Consider the following 19,513-nt stretch of genomic DNA (forward strand, 5'->3'; position numbering starts at 1 on the left):
TGTACTGGTTAGTTGTTCATTTGAGACAGCCTAGAGTCATATGGGAAGAAATGCTGGATCCTTGAGATCAGGCTGGCTTCTAGGCTTGTCCGTGGGGGGGTTGTATTAGTTGTAATTGATGGAGGAAGGCCCAAGCCACTGGGGGCAATATAATTCCCTAGGCAAGCATTCTAGAACAATACCAGAGAGGAGAACTTGCAATAAAACAAGCAAGAACCCACACATTTCTTTTCCTCTGCTCTCAACGGGATGTAATGTGTCTTGCTACCGAGCCCTGGCTTGACTGCCCTGGGTGAGGTAGCCTGGGTCTGTAAGCTGAGTCAACCCTTGCTCCCATCAGCTTCTTTCTGTCTGAGTACTTTTTATCACAGCCACAGAAACAGAACTAGGGAAGCGCTAAGGGCTCACGGGTCCATCCAGAAGGAGCTGTAAGCTGCCAACATAACACAACCTTCATGCTGAAGGGTGTTAGCAGACACTGGCAGGGTCTTGGTGGTAGAAGGAGGAATAACTTAAACCCCGAATTCTTGTTCAACACTTGGGTCGGGGAATTGTCCCATCATCCCTCTGCATTGTAACGAAATGACAAGATACAGAAGCTAAAACAACAGAATCTCCCTTGATACAGTTCTAGACACTGGGACACCCAAAGTCAGGGTGCCACATGGTTGTTTCTCTTGTTCAACAGCTGTAGGTGGCTTCCTTCCTCTCATATCCTTCCATTTTGGCAAGAGAGTTCTGGGTGACTCTTCTAAAAGCACTTACTGCCATCGTACGGCTTCGGCCTCAGTGTCATGGCATCATCCACCCTTGGCACTTTCATGAGTCTCAGCCTCCAAATTGCCACCACACTGAGAACCAGGCTAAAACCACACCACACTGATCTGCTAGTTCGTGCTCAGAGGCTCAGTTATCCAAAGAGCGAATGCAGAAAGTTCCTCACCATCTGTGTCAGCGTCTGTTGCCTGAGAGAGGCAGCTGGGGGCTCGCCTCCATTGACCAGCAGGAAGTGAGTCTGCAGGTGGAACTCCTCTGCCTCTCATTTTTCACTGACCTGAGCAACTTCTCAGGGGGAAATGGGAGAAGATAGAGGAATGTTTTGACTCAACTCAGACAAATAGGAACAAAAAGGAAGCTAGTAAGTTACCATGGAAAATCAATAATAATCTAGAAGGCCAAAGGGAGAGAAATTAAAGACTCTTGGAGCGGGTAGCAAATCTAGGCCTTCGAAAGGTCCCCAGGTGAACCTGGAGACCCTAGGAGGACATGTGCAGCCATCAGTCATGCCTGAGAAAGACGTTCTGAGCAACCTGTGAGCGAATGAGCTGTCTCTGCAGGAACTAGGAAAGAGTGATGATGGGAGAGGCAGGAAAGCACAGGCTTAGAGGGAAATAAACCTTGTCTATGGTTGGGATGCATGGGGAAGAGTGTTGCCCAGCAACAAACAGCAGAAGGAGAAGCAAAGCTCACTAGTGTTCACACTGGCTCTTAACTCTCCACTCTTAGACAAGAGTTAACCTTCTTGGGACGCAGTTGTAATAAACAGCATGACCCACAGCCACCTCTGGGGTTGCTTTCTCTGTCTCAGGACCCTCTTTCTAACCCATGGCTATGCAAGGAAGAGGAGCAGGACAGGCTGCCAGTAACTGATACAGTCAAAAGCCATGTCCTACCAGCGTGGAGGATGTCTGATAGGGTGTCAGGTATCTAGGCCTAGTCAGAGTCATGGCCAGACTGGAGAACTGGAGAGCTAGCAAGGTTTATTTTTACTCCCTATAAGTTAGTGCTTTGCTGTCGATGTGTCCTTTCCTTAAAACACCTTCTGGGTGCCTGGCGGCGGTGGTGCACTCAGGACTTAAAGGCTGGTGGATTTCTGTGAGTTTGAGGCCAACCTGGTCTAGAGAGCTGGTTCCAGAACATCCAGAGCTACACACATGCAAACACACACACACACAGAGACAGACAGACAGACAGACAGACAGACAGACACACACACACACACACACACACACACACACACACACACACACACATCTTCTGGGAGGAGGTGACTGAGGACCTGGCCGAGCAACATAGGTTAATTTGACCCATTGGCAATTGTTCCTATAGGGAGCCACCATGGTATTGCAACACATCTGGTCCTCCGAGAAGCATTGTGTCCCCCAGGAAATCCTCCCCAAGACCAATGGGTAGGAGGCACAATAACGTGTAAGAAATAGGAGAAGTAGAACAATCTAGAAAATAGATCAGTCATGCTTGGCAGCCGCTGTGTAGATTAACTACCCAAAGAAAGCAGTGAGCTGTGGCCCGGCAAGTCTCAGCAGATGTGTGGTGACGGGAGATCTGTGAAGACAGCCAACTGGCAGACCTGACAGGATGATATTGCTTTAGTGTGATAGCAAAAGATGCCCCAAAGCATCTAGCTGTACCTTAAAGAACTGTAAAATATTCCATCTATACCCAGGCAGACAAACATATTGGGAAGGTGAGAAGTCTACCTGAGATATAAACTGGCAGCCATCAAATGCGGCACTGTTAAGTTCAGCTGCTGCACTGTGGAGGGGAATGTAGGGAGAGGGGTTCCCCTAGTGAGGAGTGGGAGGGGTTACCCCTAGTGGGCCAATGAGAGAGACAGCTGTGGTGATTGATAGAGGTGGTTACAAATGGGAGCAAAGGACATGGTTGCTTGTTCACAGCTTGGCATCCTGGAAATTCACTGTACTCTGCTGACTCCACTTCCACCAGGAAAGGATAGTGTGGGGGCTGTTGTCAGTGCGTTAAACAGCCAAGACAAAGGATGCAGCTCCTGCTCGCTGCGGCCAAGGATGGGTGGATGCTCTCCAAGTTTCAAGCCATGTCCCGCCTCCAGCTCTTTAGCTGGAGCAAGACTGTCACCAATCTTGGATTCAGGCTGTAAGAGGTTAATGCCGTTCCCCTAAGAACAAGCGTGGTAAGAGTAGAGTAGGCTGTAAAATAGCTAAGGGCCTTGCCCACAGGCACACTCCTGGGTCCCGCGGGTCTCAGGTGTCCTTGGTCAGCAATGATGAACATCCACCTGAACATATCTCAGCATCATGTCCCATGGAGCACACACCACCACAGACAACTCTAGTTCAGCCTTCAAGAATCTGTGCACCCACTTAGAGCAAAGATGGGTCTGCTTTGGGCAAAACCACTTTCCAGCAAGAAAAAAAAAAAAATGAAAATGAGGGGAAAGCAATCTGTGTCAAGAACTCTTGAAAGTTATACTTAAAACAGGTTTGTTTGTTTGTTTTTTTAAAGTAGGAAGGGAATGTCACAAATGTAAAATGCACAGTTAATGATTTTACAGAGTGAGGCCAGTGGCAGTAAGAACATTCACGTTGTGTCACTGTCACCACCATCCCTCCAAACAATGTCACTTTCTCGTAATGAGCCTGTGTGCCCGTCGAACACCATGTCTTGCCTTACTTAGCAATACCCTGCAATCATACAATGCTCCTGTCTGGCTTATTTCTCTTAGCCTACAGTCCTTGAGGTTTAGCACTGTTGTACCAGGTGTTGGAGTTTCTGACTGGCAGAGTACCTCCGCTGTATGTAAGAACCCTATTTCCCTTGTATCCAGTCACCCATCAGTGAAGACTTACTCGCATGACTGTAGCACTGCCTCCATTATGAATGATGTTGAGCCATAAGCAGAGGCATAAATATCTGCGGGAGTCTTTGCTTTCAATGTTCTTGTGTGTCTGCCTCAGGTGCGACTGCTGGGTGTTGGAGTAGTCACATGTGTACTTTGAGGAACTGCCCGTTACAGAGGAGGTGCCACTTTATTGTCCCACAGCCAGTGATCAGGGTTCCAGTGTCTCCACATCATCACCAACACTTGCTTTTTTGTTTGTTTGTTTGTTTGTTTGTTGTTGTAAATAACAGCCATCCTTATGTGTGTAAAATTTAAATATGTATTTAAATACACTTCTAAAGGAGGTCACAGACAGAACAGGTTTATAATCTCTGTTTTGAAGCCCTTGAAACCATATGTCTTTTTAGAATTCAGTATTTTTTTTTTTTTTTTAGAAAATTACTACAGTGAATGTACTGTGTATTATGTAATGTTCCCAGTGGGGTCTGGACCTACAACCCACAATCAAATGCATTAGGATTTCTGTAGAAAAATGCATTAGCGTGGCACTAAGTGGGAAAAATGAGGACTGTAATTGGACATATTTCAGATTTGATGATGGTTTGCTAACAAATGGATTGCAGGAGGGAGAAAAAATGGAGATTTTCAAAATTTGGAGCTGCAAATAAGAAACTCTGGGTCTGCATACATAGCGTGTCTCTGCACATTAGGGAGACTTTTGAACAGGCTGGAAATGAATGAGTGTGCAGCTCATCACTAGAAATTTCTGTGGAGATGTGCATCGCGCTGAGCTCATTTCTGGTATCAAGTGAGTGAAAAACTGCTTTTATCTCACTTTTCTGTCTGTGCCTCAGGGTAGCATCAGTCAGGAGTATGAGGCACTTGAAAAGAAAGCCAGGCCAGGACCCAGGCACCCCAATGCTGACTTAGCTTCATTGTTTTGGTATGAACCTTCACCCCATCCCAAAGTCTTGCGTGTTAACAGCTTGTCCCCACACAGTGCTTCCCAGCGAAGCATCGCAGAACTGATGGACCATGAGGCCTCCGCCCTAGTCAGTGGGCCAATCGGCTGATGGCTTTGCAATCTGATGCTATTGTTAAAAGATTGTGGAGCTAGGATCGGGTAGAGCTTAACTGTAGGATAGGGGGACACTGGAGGCATATCCCTAATGGACACGCCCTGTCCCCATCCTGGCTGTCATGAGGTGAGGATCCTCCCTCTGCCATGCCCTGCCCCGCCCCGCCCCCATGGTCTTCTGCCTTCTTACCTCAGACCCAAAGCAACAGATGCAGACAAGCTCGGAGAGAAGTCTCTCAAACACTGAGCCAAGATCAAACTTTGCTCCTTGTAGTTGGCTTTTCCAGGTGTTTTGTCCTAGTGCCTGACACAGCTCCCAGTTGTATTCACAGCCGACCCCATCCGTAGCTCCTCTCAGCTCTCCTTTCCCGGTGCCTCTCTGCTTGGACTTCACTAGCTACTAAGTCCCAAACTCTGAAGGCCTGAGTCCCTTTCCTTGGGAATGCAATGCTGCATGCTAATAGGTTGGCAGGCTTCTCCTTCCAGCAAGCACATTTACACAGCAGCCAGGTCTTCTCTCTGAAAACCCCAACTCAACCATGAGAAGTGGCTGGTATGCACAGTGGTTAGCCACTGAGAAGCTTCTAGAAAAAGAAGTGCGTTAACGTTTCTTAGGTTACAGAGCTCTCCACTGTGCGAATGACTTTCCTGGCACATGATGTGCCCCCAACCCCCACTAAGAAGAATGTTTTCCTCCCTTTGAGCTTTCTCACTTCTCATGGCACTCAGGGTTGACATCAAGACACCACACAATAACAACATGAAATTAGATGTGAAGAAAAAAATTATTCTACAGAACTATCAAAGTTTAGCTCCTTGCCAACAGAAGCCAAAAAGAAAGGAAAAAAAAAGTGAGCCTACAGTGGCTGGCTTGCCACACCACAGCGTGAATTATTGGCAGGAACGATCCCCTTGTCAGGCATTCCAGCTTGTCCTCAAACCTAAGTTCTCCCTGTTCGCAGTGTGTGTACATCCGGCCTGGCAACCTGAGCCATCAGTGCCAACACCCTTGGTCTATGTTCCCAACGATGTGAGTTGCTGTCACTCACATGATCTATGCTAAAGCTGAGCAAAGGAAGAGCCTTCTGTGTTCAGTGACTGGTCTGTTCTTACAGAATTTGAGATTTCACCCCATCGTCCTCTTCCATCGCCCTTCACATCCCCTTCCTACCACACAGTGGCCTTCTACACATATCTGTGCCTACAGCGACTAAAAGAACTGTCTTACTTTCCAACTGTTTTATATTTAAGTTTCTGAAGTTTCCCTTGGAAAACACCGAGAGGAGAAAACATTCCGGGTGGCACAAGCGCATCGCTCCTTGTTTTGATTGCAAGTGGCTGAGCATCACCAAGCACAGTTTGATGCTGGGCTTGCTTGGCAGTCTCTTATTGTTGCTGGATGTTCAGACTCCCAAGGGCAGCATTCCCATGTAGGCTATTTCAGCAAACTGCTGATAAATGAGACTTGGCTAGCTAAGCTGTGCACACTGGCGTGCAAGAAAGAAGGAGCCCTCTCGGACTCGGCCTGGGCACAGCTGCAGGAATAATGACCAGAATACAGAGTGGCCACTGCCTTGCAGCCCTCAAACCGTGTCAGCAGCTGATGGCTTGTGCTCACCACGCATTCCAGTGGGCCGGCATCATTACTGAACTCCAGGAATCTGGCAGTCACAATACCCCGCCAGTAGAAGCCAGTTTAATGCCGTGGGCTAGAAATTACACTGGGAGGGCAATCTCAGAGGCAAACATGAATTTGCTTGTACTCCAGATATATTACAAAAGAATGGCAGAAGTTTATGCTGTACTGCAAAAATAAAGGTATGTGGCTACTTGGATTTCATGAGGTTATTTTCCTCCTCTTAGGATTATTTTTAGGATAGAGATAACTTAAAGGTCCATGTAAAAGAATTTGTCATGCACTCTGAATTGTGCTTTTATTTCATTAAAAAAAAAATATGGGTGGAAACACACAGCTTTTTCTGGAGACCTCTGATTTGAATAAATAAACTGATTCCTATACAAACATGTGTGCATAACACTTAATTCCTGCACTTGGCCTGAGTACCACACCTTCTGTGTGGTTCCTCCTGCAGACACGTTAGTCTTTGGCTTCTGGCATTTGGAAGTAGTTTTTAGAAGGGGAAAGACTTCCAAGCCTGAGAGTGGAACACAGGTGTCCACGTGGGAATGGCAAGATAGGGGAAGTTTGCTCAGCTTTCTGTCAGCAGCTGTAAGAGCAGCAGAAAAGAAGGCAGAGAATTACTCAGGGCCACCAGCCTGATGCGTCAAAACACACAGTTTGCACCTGTAACAGCACACTGCAAGCCCATGGCCAGATGTGGTGCTATGCACCTGTGATCTCAGCAATCGGGAGGCACAGGAAAGACAATCTCAAGTTCGAGGCCAGCCTGGGCTCTGGAGCAAGACCCAGCACAACACAAAAGAAAAGAAAGAAAAGGGAAACTAAGTTGATTCCGCTTGCATGGCCTGGTGACCTCAGAGCTAAGGCTGGGTGCCGGTGCCAACCCAGTCCCTGAACCTGGAGAGGTGGTTTGTACAGTGCCCAGAAGGCCCAGGCAAACCTGGCAGCCCCATAAAAGGGTGAGTAGATTCTTGAAATCTGGAACTGTTGTAGGAGAAAATGAGGGTCCTATTTAAATATGTTTCAGATTTAAACCATTATGGACCAGAAAAAAAAAAAAACCAATAACAAAAATAAACAAACAAAGAAATCCTGCAGAGCTCTGTGCTGAGGGAAAGGTGCCTGGCTCCTTCATCGGCTCTCATAACACAGCCAACACTCCTTTCTAGCGATGAATGCAGGACTTTCTTCCTACCAGCAAGTTAGCAATCAGATCTGCAGTAGACAGCACTCGGGTGTTCTCTAAATCAGCTAGGTCCTCCTAGCAATAGATGAAATTCCATCCCCAAGACCACACACACACACACATGCACACGCACACACACACACACACGCACGCGCGCATATATACACACACTTCAGATGCCAGTTGCAGACCCCAGGTAATCAACTGTGTGTGACACACGACTATAAATTACAATGTTCCCACCCGCTTCCTTGGTCCAGTTAATTGGCTTGAGCATCTCATAGAACTCAGTTTTGCTGTTCAGTGGACTTTACACCTGCTCGTCATCACCAGGCTTTGGATTTCTACGCCATACAGTGGGAGAAAGGCACATCTCTCCCATACATGGGCTGGGATTTTACAGCATAGTTCCTGACAGTCAGAGAGTGGCCTTTGGACATCAACCACTATCCTCTAAAGTCTTTACATGGAGCAGAAACAGGAGGGAGGCTTTAGGAAGGCTGACCAGGCAGCACGCGCAGCCTGCACTGGAGAAGCAGTGACAAAAGACATTGGTCTGAACCGCTGTCCCTGTCTATCCTCCAAAGAGAAATGCAGGGGCAAGAAAGGAGTTCATAGGTCATGAGCGTGAGGAATCACAGGGCCTCTGAGCATGCCCATGGGCTCTCTAGTTCCTTTGTATAAAACCATCTGGGCACATTATATAGGATGTTGAAAAACTGGAAAAAGGAATATTAAACAAGAAACATTAAATATTATTACCTATTAGCCCCTTTTACTGGCTGTTGTCACACCTATAAAATTAGACCCAAGATGATATTATAAAATTAAAAAGACTATGATACAGATGTAGCTCGTTGGTAAAGCACCTGCCTAGCATGTACAAGAGCCTGGTTCAGCCCCCAGCACTGCCAAAATATAAAAAAAAAATTCTTCTAGACATGTCAAAGGCATAAGCCATTACTGGCTTCTCCTAAAACATCTTAAAGATTTTTTTAATATTTATTTTTATTTATTTATTTATTTATTTATTTATTAAAGCCTACAGCACCCAGTATTCACAGGCAGTCTCCCATCCAAGAACTAACCAGGCCGGACCCTGCTTAGCTTCCAAGATCAGATGAGATCAGGCGCGAAGATTTTTTTTTTTAATAACCAAAAGAATCTTTGTAGTAGGAAGCTATCAGGGTCTTGACTAGAGCTCCACAACCCATCTAGTGGCACAGGGGAAGGATAGTTTAATTATCTGGAGAATGATTTACCCGAGTCCACAACGTAGCCCTTACCTCTAGATGAACCTCCATAGGAGCTTGCTGCACCTAGAACACAAGTCTGAAGGCCTTCCAGCTGACTCTGGCTCAGAACATTTATTCTTACAGTTTGGTTCATTTTCCCGGGCATTCATTCACTACAGTTTTCAACCGGGTGATTTGGCTTTCTGTCTGAGCTAACAGGTCACTGCAGCAGCCCCCTGACCCATGTCTCGTCCCTGCCTTGCAGATACCTGCCTGAGATCATGAATGACGGGCTGACCAACCAAATCAACAATCCAGAGGTAGAGGTGGACATCACTCGGCCCGACACCTTCATCAGACAGCAGATCATGGCTCTCCGAGTGATGACCAACAAACTGAAGAACGCTTACAACGGCAATGACGTCAACTTCCAAGACACAAGTAAGGATGCCCCACAGGTCAAACACTCAAGCGAGACTAGACTCCAAGAGCAATGAGTGTCGTTGATTACATCACACTTTTCCCTAGCCATGAAGGTTTTCTAGTCTCCGCCGCAAAACTTATATGCTAACTAAAATCATAAGTGCTCTTAATAAATGGCTATGTGAATATGTGTGTGTGAGAGAGAGAGAGGGTATGTATGGGTGGGTGTGCCTATGTGTGTGTTAGTTCATATCTGCTGTGTACATATGTAGGCCAGAGGTCAACCATAAATGACATTCCTTCTCTGGTGTGTTATCAACCTTATTTTTTGAGACAGGATCTTTCACTGAAACCTGGAGCTCAGGAACTTAGCAAAGCTGACTGGCCTGGGAGCCGCAGAGGTCCTCCTGTCTATACCTCCCCAGTGCTAGAATTTCAGGCACACACCACCATGCTTGGCTCTTTCTGGAAGGGCTGAGATCAAACCCAGACTCTACTACTTGCACAGCAAGCACTTGCCTGACTCTGCTCATAGGGGATTCATTAGTCACGTCATACGAAAGCGAAGATTTAACGTCAACCGCCCCTGGGTCCGTGTGTGATAGAGTATTTACCTTGTCTTTTCTACAGTAACATTTATATCTGTCCAAAGTTCTGTTCCCCCTAGTGCTACCTGAAGAATCTTCTACCGATTCCTTGACAAATTGGACTTGAATCCCCATCTTGTCTCTCAGAAACAATATTATAAGCATTCCTTGAACTAACAATGGCTCAAAGGTCACATACAGGCAATAGAAACTGCACTTCAGAATTTAAATTTGGATTTTTTTTTCTTCAGTTATCCTTGTGTGGCATGATGTTCTCTCATGATTCTTGGCAGAAGACTGAAATTGACAGGCCCCAGTGAATCCCAAAAACACAAGGACAAACAGTGATCCGCTATGGGTGCTGGGTTGGGCTGTGTAAGCTTCGTATTTTCAATTTGTTTGAAATTGTAGCTTTTTTAAAATTAATGAGTTTTTTGGGGGAAATGGCCTCACGGTAAGGAGGGGAGAATTTATGCTTCTTGAGACTCAAATTCCTCCATTACAAAGGCATTATTAAATGCCTCAGAATACTGAAAATGTGAGAAACAACAAGTGGCAAGAGGGTCTCGCTAGAGGTCTACTGGCTTCTCCTCTGAGGTAAGCTATGAAAGAGCTAATGTGGTGTCTTGCAGGTAGTAAGCAGGTTCAGTGCATGATTTCCTTCCCTCCTCTGTTGTACACAGACACAGACCATAAACATTTCTATCTGAAACATTAGAGAAGCAGGAAGGGCTGAAGTAGTGTTGCACATGGTCGTTTCAGTGGGGGAATCACAAAAAACATTTCAAGTGATATCATGGCCTGTCGTAGATGAACAGTGAAATAAAGCTAAGTATATTTGGGTGTTGCCGAAGTGGCTTCAAGATGCATAGCTACAGAGGCAAGTGTTTCATGAGATTTCTTCTTGGGTGTGTTCGTTTTCTCCTAAGTGTGGAGCCTAAGAGAATTCACAGGGGAAGAATTCTTGAATGCCAGTTGCAAAGCTGCCAATGATGCTTAAGTCGCTCACTGAAGCTGAAGATGCGTGTGTACTTGGCTAATGAGATGGAAAGGCACAAGGTACAGATGGAGGATGTTGTCATCTCGGCCCTGCCACCATCCTACTGAGCTGTCCTCTACAGAAGGGTTTTACTGCATTCTTCCTTTTTAAAGAGCTCAGGAATTAATTTCCTCAGTATAGGGTAATTACCACCGTAATGGATTTCATTGCTGTCACATGTGTTAGAGTCATGTCACTATCTCTTTCTGCTTTAGCTAGACCACATCCTTCCTCTTCAGAAGGGAGCATTACACCAGCCTTTGGTGTTTCTCAGTCTCTGCATCCTCTCTTCATGTGACAACGTGGTGTTTTACCTGGAGAGTAACTACTCAGATGCCACTGAAGCTGTCTATGTGAGAATTATCTGGTGTTGGCTTTACTGCACTTCTTTTTTCTTTAGTCTAAAGAGATGCTATTCTGCAAAACTCAAGGAATGTCAAGGAGGCACTGTTGTTTTGTTTTGTTTTCTCAATTTTATTTTCACAAGAAAACAAACATCAAGGACAGTGCTGAGTATCCCTGAGCTCTCACCCAAGCACCAAGTGTGAGTGTTTTAAGACAGTGGCCAGCCTAGGAGCTGCTATCACATTCCATAGCCACCACCACCCTTACTGCTTTTAACCATTTTTTTAAGTCACCCATTCTGTCCCTATAACACATGCATTTGTGATTCCCTTTCAAAAAGATTGGGGACGTTGTTTTTCCACCACCAGAACCTCTTGCCACTATTTGCTTCCCACAATTTTAATATTTTAAGTCACTTTAATAATATCTTTGTAAAGGTTATATTACTTCTTGCTCATGATACCTGTGTTCAGAACAATTCCCTTTGCAATTCTGATATCTCTGAATTTAATTAATGGGCATTTTTCTCCTTGTAAAGGCCAATAAAGATAAGGCATAGAAATGTTAAGAACCTAGTATAATGTATTCAAATGATCTTATCTGGTATTTAGATGTTCCATTTAGGGGAAAAAACAGTGCTGAATGTTCTTTTTCACTCAGGGGAACACTACAATCTGAATTCAAAATGGCACCCATGTCTCCTGAGCAGCCAGCCCAACAGCAGGGCAGGAGTTTAAGAATGTTGGCTGAACTCACTGAGTAAATGAGAATAAGCAAAGATCACTGTTTCCCGAATCTTTCACTGCCCTCTTTATCCCCATAACAGTTCTGGGAAATAGGCATTATTACTTTTATTTCTACAGGTGAAGAGCAAGATGCTCGTTGAAGCTCTTCACTCTTGTCCATCCAAATTAGTAATGGCCGCTAAGTGTTAGGTCACCTTCCTGGAGGAAACAACTCTTCCCATCGGGTGTCATTGGCAGTGATGGGTTTGCCTCTACATTTTGTCAGATTGTCTCTACACACAGCCTGCAAGTCAAATGTTACCAACTGCATGCATTTAGATACAGAAATGGATAGAAGTTACATTAATCATTCAATGTATATTGATTGATTCAACAAGGATTTATTGAAAATCTGCTGCATGTCAGAGATCAATGGCCACTTGGAAAGGAATGGTCTATGCAAAGACTCTACTCTCCAAAATGTTTATATTTATATTTCTAACAGAGCATTGACAGTAAACAATCAAGTAAGCAAATAAATAGTATAAGCCCAGGGACTGGGGAGAACTTTCAGGTGTCTGTCCTGGTGGGAGGGGCTGGTTCTTAGACCCTCTGCAAAAACTCAAAGCCAGAGTTGCTCAACTCATTGATATAAAATGATTTGGCATTTGTATATCATCTATGTAAATTTCTCCTCACCTTTAAAATATTCTGTAGGTAACTGATAACACCTAATACAATAAACCTTTTGTAAATAATTGCTATGTTGCATTTTTCAGGAAGTAATGGCAAGAAAATGTATACATGTCTGGCGTAGAAACAGTCATGGTAGAACTTCTTGGTACGTAGTGCTAAAGAGGACCTGAAAGCTATGCCTTACGAGTAAACTTTAGCAGGGCCTGTGCAGACATCAGCCATTGACATGGGTGTCACTTGGCATGTGGAAATTTCATATTGCTTCTTGGAACTTTCTGGAATTATTTTTACGCCATGGTTGGTTGACATGTCATCAAACATGAAGGAACCAAACAATGAAACATGATCATTAAGCAAACCCAGAACACATGGTGTCCAGAAGGGAAAGACGGCTCCCTCAGACTGCATAAGGTGTGGACACTGAATCGAGCAGGGAATGACACACTTTTTCTGTAAAGGGACAGATAATAAATGTGTTAGGATTCAGGGCTGTACAATCTCTGTCACAGCTACTCTGCTGTGCCCTAGGAATAAGAAAGCAGCTGTAAGCCACTGGGGGTTGACCAGCTGTATCTGTGTTGCATTCAAACTCTCAGCCTAAACTGCACTGGTAGAATTCTTATAGTCACGTGATAGGATCCTTCATTTGATTATTCCAAATGTGAAAAAGTACAGAAACTGTTTCTTACATTTGGGGCCACAGGGAAATAAGCAACAGGATGTAGCTTATCCACATTCAGCTTAGAACAAGAACATAGGGTTGGATGAGGAAGAAGCCAAGCACACACAGTAGCAACGTCACCTTCTGCAGCTTTCTGATGCTGTTTTGGCGGTTTCCTGCCTGCAGGGCTTGCTTTTAATTTATGTTTTACCTTAAATGTTCTTTTTAAGCGCTCTGGAGATAGAGACAAGAGGGCCATCATAAATTTTAGCTCAGCCTGGACTCCAAAACCAAGAAAAACAAAAATCTGTATCAAAAAAAAAAAAAAAAAAAGTATGAGATCTGTTTAACAGCAGTGCTGAGGTATAAAGGAGCAGAGAACAGAACTGCTCTTTAAAGACATATATATTTAAGTGTGTGTGTGTGTGTGTGTGTGTGTGTGTGTGTGTGTGTGTGTGTGTGAAAGAGAGAGACAGAGAGACAGAGACAGAGAGAATTAGTTAGTTACTTAGTTACTTAGTTTATGGGTACTGCCTGTGTGTACTAGAAATGGGAGGAGAGGCTAGAAGAGGGAGGGTGCCAGATCTCCGAGAACAGAGTTAGAGGTGGCTGTAAGCTACCTGGTGTTAAATCGGTCCTCTGCTGTAACAATGATGCTCTTAGCCTCTGAGGCGTGTCCCCCAGCTCCAGAACAGAATTTCTTAGTCAATTATGTAATGGCCAGTAGAAGTATCTAATCTCAGTGAGGTTGAGGGACCACCAATTACAAGTTTACTCTGGCCGGGGTACCAGTGAAAATCGTGTTTCAACCCCGCTTCTAGCCCATCACCAACCTGCCCGTGAAGAACAGACTTATAAGGCAAGAGGACCTTTGCTGGAGTGTCCCTCCCACGCCATGCCAATCACCGTGCTGTTGTCTCTACTCCCGGCTAATTGCTGTAACTTTCCCTGTCAATCTTCCCACTCCAGGTGATGAGTCCAGCGGCTCGGGCAGCGGCAGTGGGTGCATGGATGACGTGTGTCCCACAGAGTTCGAGTTTGTCACCACCGAGGCCCCTGCAGTAGACCCGGACCGGAGGGAAGAGGACTCTTCCTCTGTCCAGCTCAGCTACTCCCTGCTCTCCTGGTCTCTGGTCTGCGTGGCCTTGGCCCTGCAGAGACTCTACAGATAATCACGGGCTTTGGTCAAATGAAACTGCATTTTAGCTCTTCAGTGGCCAACTCTCTTCTTTTCTTACTCTTGGACAATGGACCACGCCACAAAACTCGCCGTTTTCTATGACAAGAGAGCAGGCTTGCGGTCTGCCTCCATTTTTGTTTTTTCCAAAGAGTACCGGGTGCCAGATGATCTGCTTCTTTTCCCTACACCTGCGTGTGGGGACCTCGTTTATTCCAGAGAGATTTCTTACTCAAATCTTTCGTACCAAGAGGTTTTGTTTTTTGTTTTTTGTTTTTTGTTTTTTGTTTTTTTTTCCGTCATTTGCTTTTATGCTGCAAAATTAAAGGAACTTCACGTTGTGAGGGTTTTCTGTTTTGGTTTGGTTTGGCTTTTTGTTTTGCTTTTGTTTTTACAGCCCACTTTAAATAAGATAGGAAGAAAATCATTTTCCTTTTTAAATCAGGCCAAACCCCAAGACAACTGCATTTTCAACAAGAAAACAAATAAAGGAGAGAAAATAAGGGAACATTCGTGCTATCAGGTTTGGCAGTGACAGCCAACTCCTGGGATGCACTTTCCTGTGGCAAGCCAGGTTTACAAAATGCCTGAGGAGAAAGTATAAATTTTTTATGTAGCGGAAATACACTGTTGTCTTGGAGGTACTGTCTTGCACTCTGACCAAACTGATTTGGAGGTACTGATAGGAAATTTAGGATTCTGTCTTTATATGAGCGGTTAATCTTATAGCAACTCAACGCCTCTCTTTCACCTGCCTGGTCCCACACTCACTGATGGCAGCGTTTGCTCAGTCTCCTAACGTCTGTCCATTGTATCCAATTGGCCCGGATTGTCTTCAGTTCTTCATGGACACCCCGTCTAGTCTCCTTTCTCCCAGGTCTTGACTGAAAAATCATCTTCAGTGAAACAGTCTATACTTTTGCCACCAGTCTCACATGAACTAGGTGTCTCAGCTCCTGTGTTCCAGACTCTCCCTCCAAATAAGAGTTCTTCCTGACATGACAATTAGCTCCACACGTGAGGTTTTGTTATTGACTCTTCGGTTTTTGTCAGTTGGTCTGAGCTTCACAAGGGCATTCTCTTATAAAACAACTCACAACAACAACAAAAAGTCAAGACAAAAAAAAAAAAAGAAAGAGAAAAAAAACACTATATATATAGTATTGACATGGAAATTTCTTTCACTTTTTTAGTCTTAGTATGATCATCTATTTTTATATCTATAAATATATATAAATCACAGATTTTAACTTCTTAATTCCAAGCTCAGGGTTGACACTCCTTTGTAACAAAACTGTTTTGTCAACCACCTCTTCTTGTTTAGTGCTGCTCAGAGGAGGGATTCCTCGATGATCTGTGAGCACCAAGAACCAAGCAAGAGAACTTTTTACGTCTCTAACTGTCCATCTCTTACAAGTGTGCCAGGGCATACCCTTTTCATACAAGTTCGCTTTGTCCCTGGTGCTCCAAACTGTCCTGAGCTCATGGGACAAGCCCTGGTGTGCAAGACGTTACTGGTAATGGAATGTGTAAAGAATGTTACTCATGAAAAACCATTGCTCTCATGTACAACACCTTTGGCCTAGGACTCCTACTGGGCACTACGGTAAACGGCCTAAACTGCAACAGCCAGTTTAGAGCCACAGCCTAACCTGTCTACCAAGGCAAGCCCAACTCTTCCCCTGGCAGAGAGAAGAAAAATAAGCCAAACTGCGGCTGGCCATGTGCTTTTGGGGCTTCTCTGATGCCTGTAGGGTAGGAAGAAGAAGAACTATTTTAAGACACCACAGCATGCCAATCCCATTTTAACTGACTCATCCATCGACAGTATTGACACATAAATGGTATTTTTCTATCTCTGTTCTCATCAAAATTAAAATTAGTTATCGATTTAGCCATCATGTCTAAGTAGAACGCACTAGTGTTAAGTATATTTGAGCACTTTTGAAAACCAGAACGCATTCACAAGCATCTGCTGCCACGTTATGCCTAACTGAATATGAAATGCAGGATTTTTGAGAGACTTTGTGGCATCTTTCATTTAAATTTCTGTGATGTAAACACTTAATCCAATTCAGAATTGCATCCTTTTGGAAAATCATCTGTCTCAGTGGCCCCTTTTGGCATCCAATCCCCAGTTACACATAGCACATCTCTATGGAGGACCAGAGAACATTTGTGTTCCTCAGCTCACAGTATGTTCAGAAATCAGTATTGTTTTTTCCAATAATTGTGGTGCAATACAAATTAAATCAACTTTGATCCTCCAGGATATTTGAGTAATAGCTTGTTTTTAATGCCTGCCTTTAAACTCCAACTTCCCTTTTTAAAATGTTTCTGCATTGTCTTCTACAAATCAAGATGTTTTATATGACAACACATTGCATTAACGAATGTGAATCCATGTTCTGTGTAGACTGATAACACAGATAGTATAGAAATGCCTGCTTCCTTAGTTTCAACACCTGTATTCTCGACACATGTATTACTATTGATGAGATAGAGTGATGCACGTGAGCCCGGCAGAGAGCTGAAATTAGGGTCAGCTGACAAAGCCACATCATTAGTCACCTTGCCTGGGAATGGTCAAAATATTATTGACTTGCATTTCCTGGTCATTGTCATCATCCACCATATGATTTTTTTAGACTAATTTAATGGGAAAGGTGGGGTTTTTTTTCCTGTCCCCAAAGCCTTTTCATTTGGTTACCCCTTTTCAGAACTTTGCAAACCTCCTTCCAAATTAATTTTCCCATTTCAGCATAGTGACAGGAGATGTGTTGGTGTGTCGCTGTCATTCATAGCCTGCCCTCATTTGTGATCACATGCCCTAAAATCTGTAATCACATCATGACTTGTGTTATGAGTAGAGAGGAGCGGGACCCCCAAAATCGGACACTAGAAGCTGGTGGGAGATGCTCACAACTAAAAACACTTAGCTTATTGAAGTGCCTCTATTTACATGTTCCTTAGTTTTAATATGTATTTTTCTAACAGAAATACACGTCTGTAATTGATGTTTATTATACTTTGTATATGTTACAACAAAGTCTAAACGGAGGCTAATGTCTTCAGCAGAGAAGAACGAACTGTAAATTTATGACCAAGAGCCCTATGCTCCTAGATTGAGAGCCATGAGACACCTTTCTGCCCTGGCAGTGAAGGCCAAGTTGGCACTCTGACTACAGCCATCACAGCCTGTAGCAACCGGAAGTGTGACTCCCTTCCTGTGATTTACCCACGGAGGAAGAGGACACGAATCACCTGCTTCAGATGTAAGGGAGAGAAACTACTTCATCTACACTGAAAAAAAAAATGTTCTTTATTGAAGAGCAGTAATGGTTTTAAAAGGATCATTCTGTGAATTAAACTCATTGGAAAAAGCGTTGGGCGCAGAGCCCTGAAACTGCCTCTCCTTTCGCTGCTGTAGCGTTAGCCTCCTTTAACTCTTCTTACCATTACATACATATTCGGGCTACAGGCTAAGCACCAACGTAAGTCTTCAAGGAGGAATAAAACTTAGGAAAATCCTGCCTTTGAGTCTTTCCTCACCTCTTACTGCAAGGCCAATTACCAGGTAGTTTCCCTTTAGGTCTCAAGTATTGGCAAATGCAGGATTTGACTTCTCCAAAAGCTTACAGATATTTGGGCTCATTTTCTTTGACTTACGGTCACTAACAGATACTTAAATGGAAAAAAAAAGTAATAATATTGTAGCCATGCTACCAGAAAAGCAAAGGAGTTGGTGACCTATCAATCTGCAGTGTGTGCCCCCTTGGTGGAGACATTAGCCAGTGCTTAGCTTTACGCCAACTTATACAAGCAGAGTCTTGATTTGTACGCATTCTGGAGACTTGCTATGCCATGGTTTGCTACAGCCCAGACTCAGCTTAGCATGGGAATGCTCGGGACTTCACTGAGAGTGGAGTGGATGCTGAAATCTTTGGCATTGCCTTGTAATGAGGGATTTGACAAGTGACACCTAACGAAGGCACCACAGTACAGTCTCTGTGTGCATATACAGAACACATATACAGGATAAATGTGTGAGCCAATCAAACCTAAAATTTTATGTGACTGTCAAATGACTATTATTTGGGTTAAGTTTTTTTTCATTTCTGATTTGGATAGAAAATTGCTATTAATCTTGTATTAAAATAGTTTTTAAAAATTTACCTGTACCCTCTTTGTGTTTTCTTAATGACTGCTGTAGCCTGTGTTTCATAGCTATTAAGTGTTTTTGTTGACATCATTTTAGACGCATCAGCACTAAACTTCAGTGGCCAACAGAGTACCTGCAGGGATCATGAGCTGCTGCAAGTGTAGGGCAGTCAGTTTCTTATGAGTAAGGAAAGCACTCAATCCCCCCCTCCCACCTCGTCTTCTGTTTCTACTTGGACAGCACATGTAGTGCCTTAGAACCAATGCCAATACTGTACAAGCGAGGTCAGAAAAAATAAGATTTCCTGTTAAAGGAATGAACACTTCCCAGTGGAGTATTCTAGAGTTGATTCAGTGCCCTCATGCATACTGAATACTATACAGCCATCTGGAGGTTCCCTTCACAAACACGCCTGGCGCTCCATTCTGCTCACCCTGCCGTGGGTGCCTACTGTGCCCAGGAGGCATCAGGTAAAAGTACACAGTCCTCATGTGGGTAACTATTAACTTAATAGAAATACATCATTGATTTTAAGAATACTCTTAAATTAAGGCATCTAGGTAAACAAAGGTAGCAAGAACGTGGCACTTAGCTGTAAGGAGCACTAAAGTTTGATTCAGTTATCACCATCATTGTTTTTATCAAGCAAAGCGCTTTTTTGCAAGGCAATTTGGGAGCTGCAGACCAAACGCACCTACAAAATCACAATGTTAACAGACTTGATTTGGAAGCGAACTGAAGCCACTTGATGGAAAGGAAAAGATCAAAAGCGCAACACTTCCAGCAAGTAGTGACGATGTTTATTTCGAATAAAAAGTCTGGAATAATAATAATAATTATCAAACACACGCATCAAAAACATTCACTCTAAAATATCACTTTAGGAAACAGTGGCAATTACAGGTCAACTGTTGCTTTGTATCTTGAGAGCTGGAAAG

General features: G+C 44.0%; 1 protein-coding gene across 2 annotated transcripts in view; it reads left to right on the forward strand.

Annotated features, from left to right (window-relative positions):
- The window catches only part of Gpc6 (glypican 6), a 1,044,456-nt gene extending 1,029,784 nt beyond the window's left edge, over positions 1-14,672 (forward strand). For both annotated transcript variants that reach the window (XM_051160960.1, XM_051160961.1), the window contains 2 exons: positions 9,026-9,201; positions 14,206-14,672. In XM_051160960.1, the coding sequence (XP_051016917.1) occupies positions 9,026-9,201; positions 14,206-14,408 (379 nt within the window). In that variant the 3' untranslated portion in view covers positions 14,409-14,672. The remainder of the gene's footprint in view (positions 1-9,025; positions 9,202-14,205) is intronic.
- Positions 14,673-19,513: the final 4,841 nt, after the last annotated feature.

Source organism: Acomys russatus, chromosome 18, assembly GCF_903995435.1.
Source record: "Acomys russatus chromosome 18, mAcoRus1.1, whole genome shotgun sequence".
In the NCBI taxonomy this organism is placed as follows: Eukaryota; Metazoa; Chordata; class Mammalia; order Rodentia; family Muridae; genus Acomys; species Acomys russatus.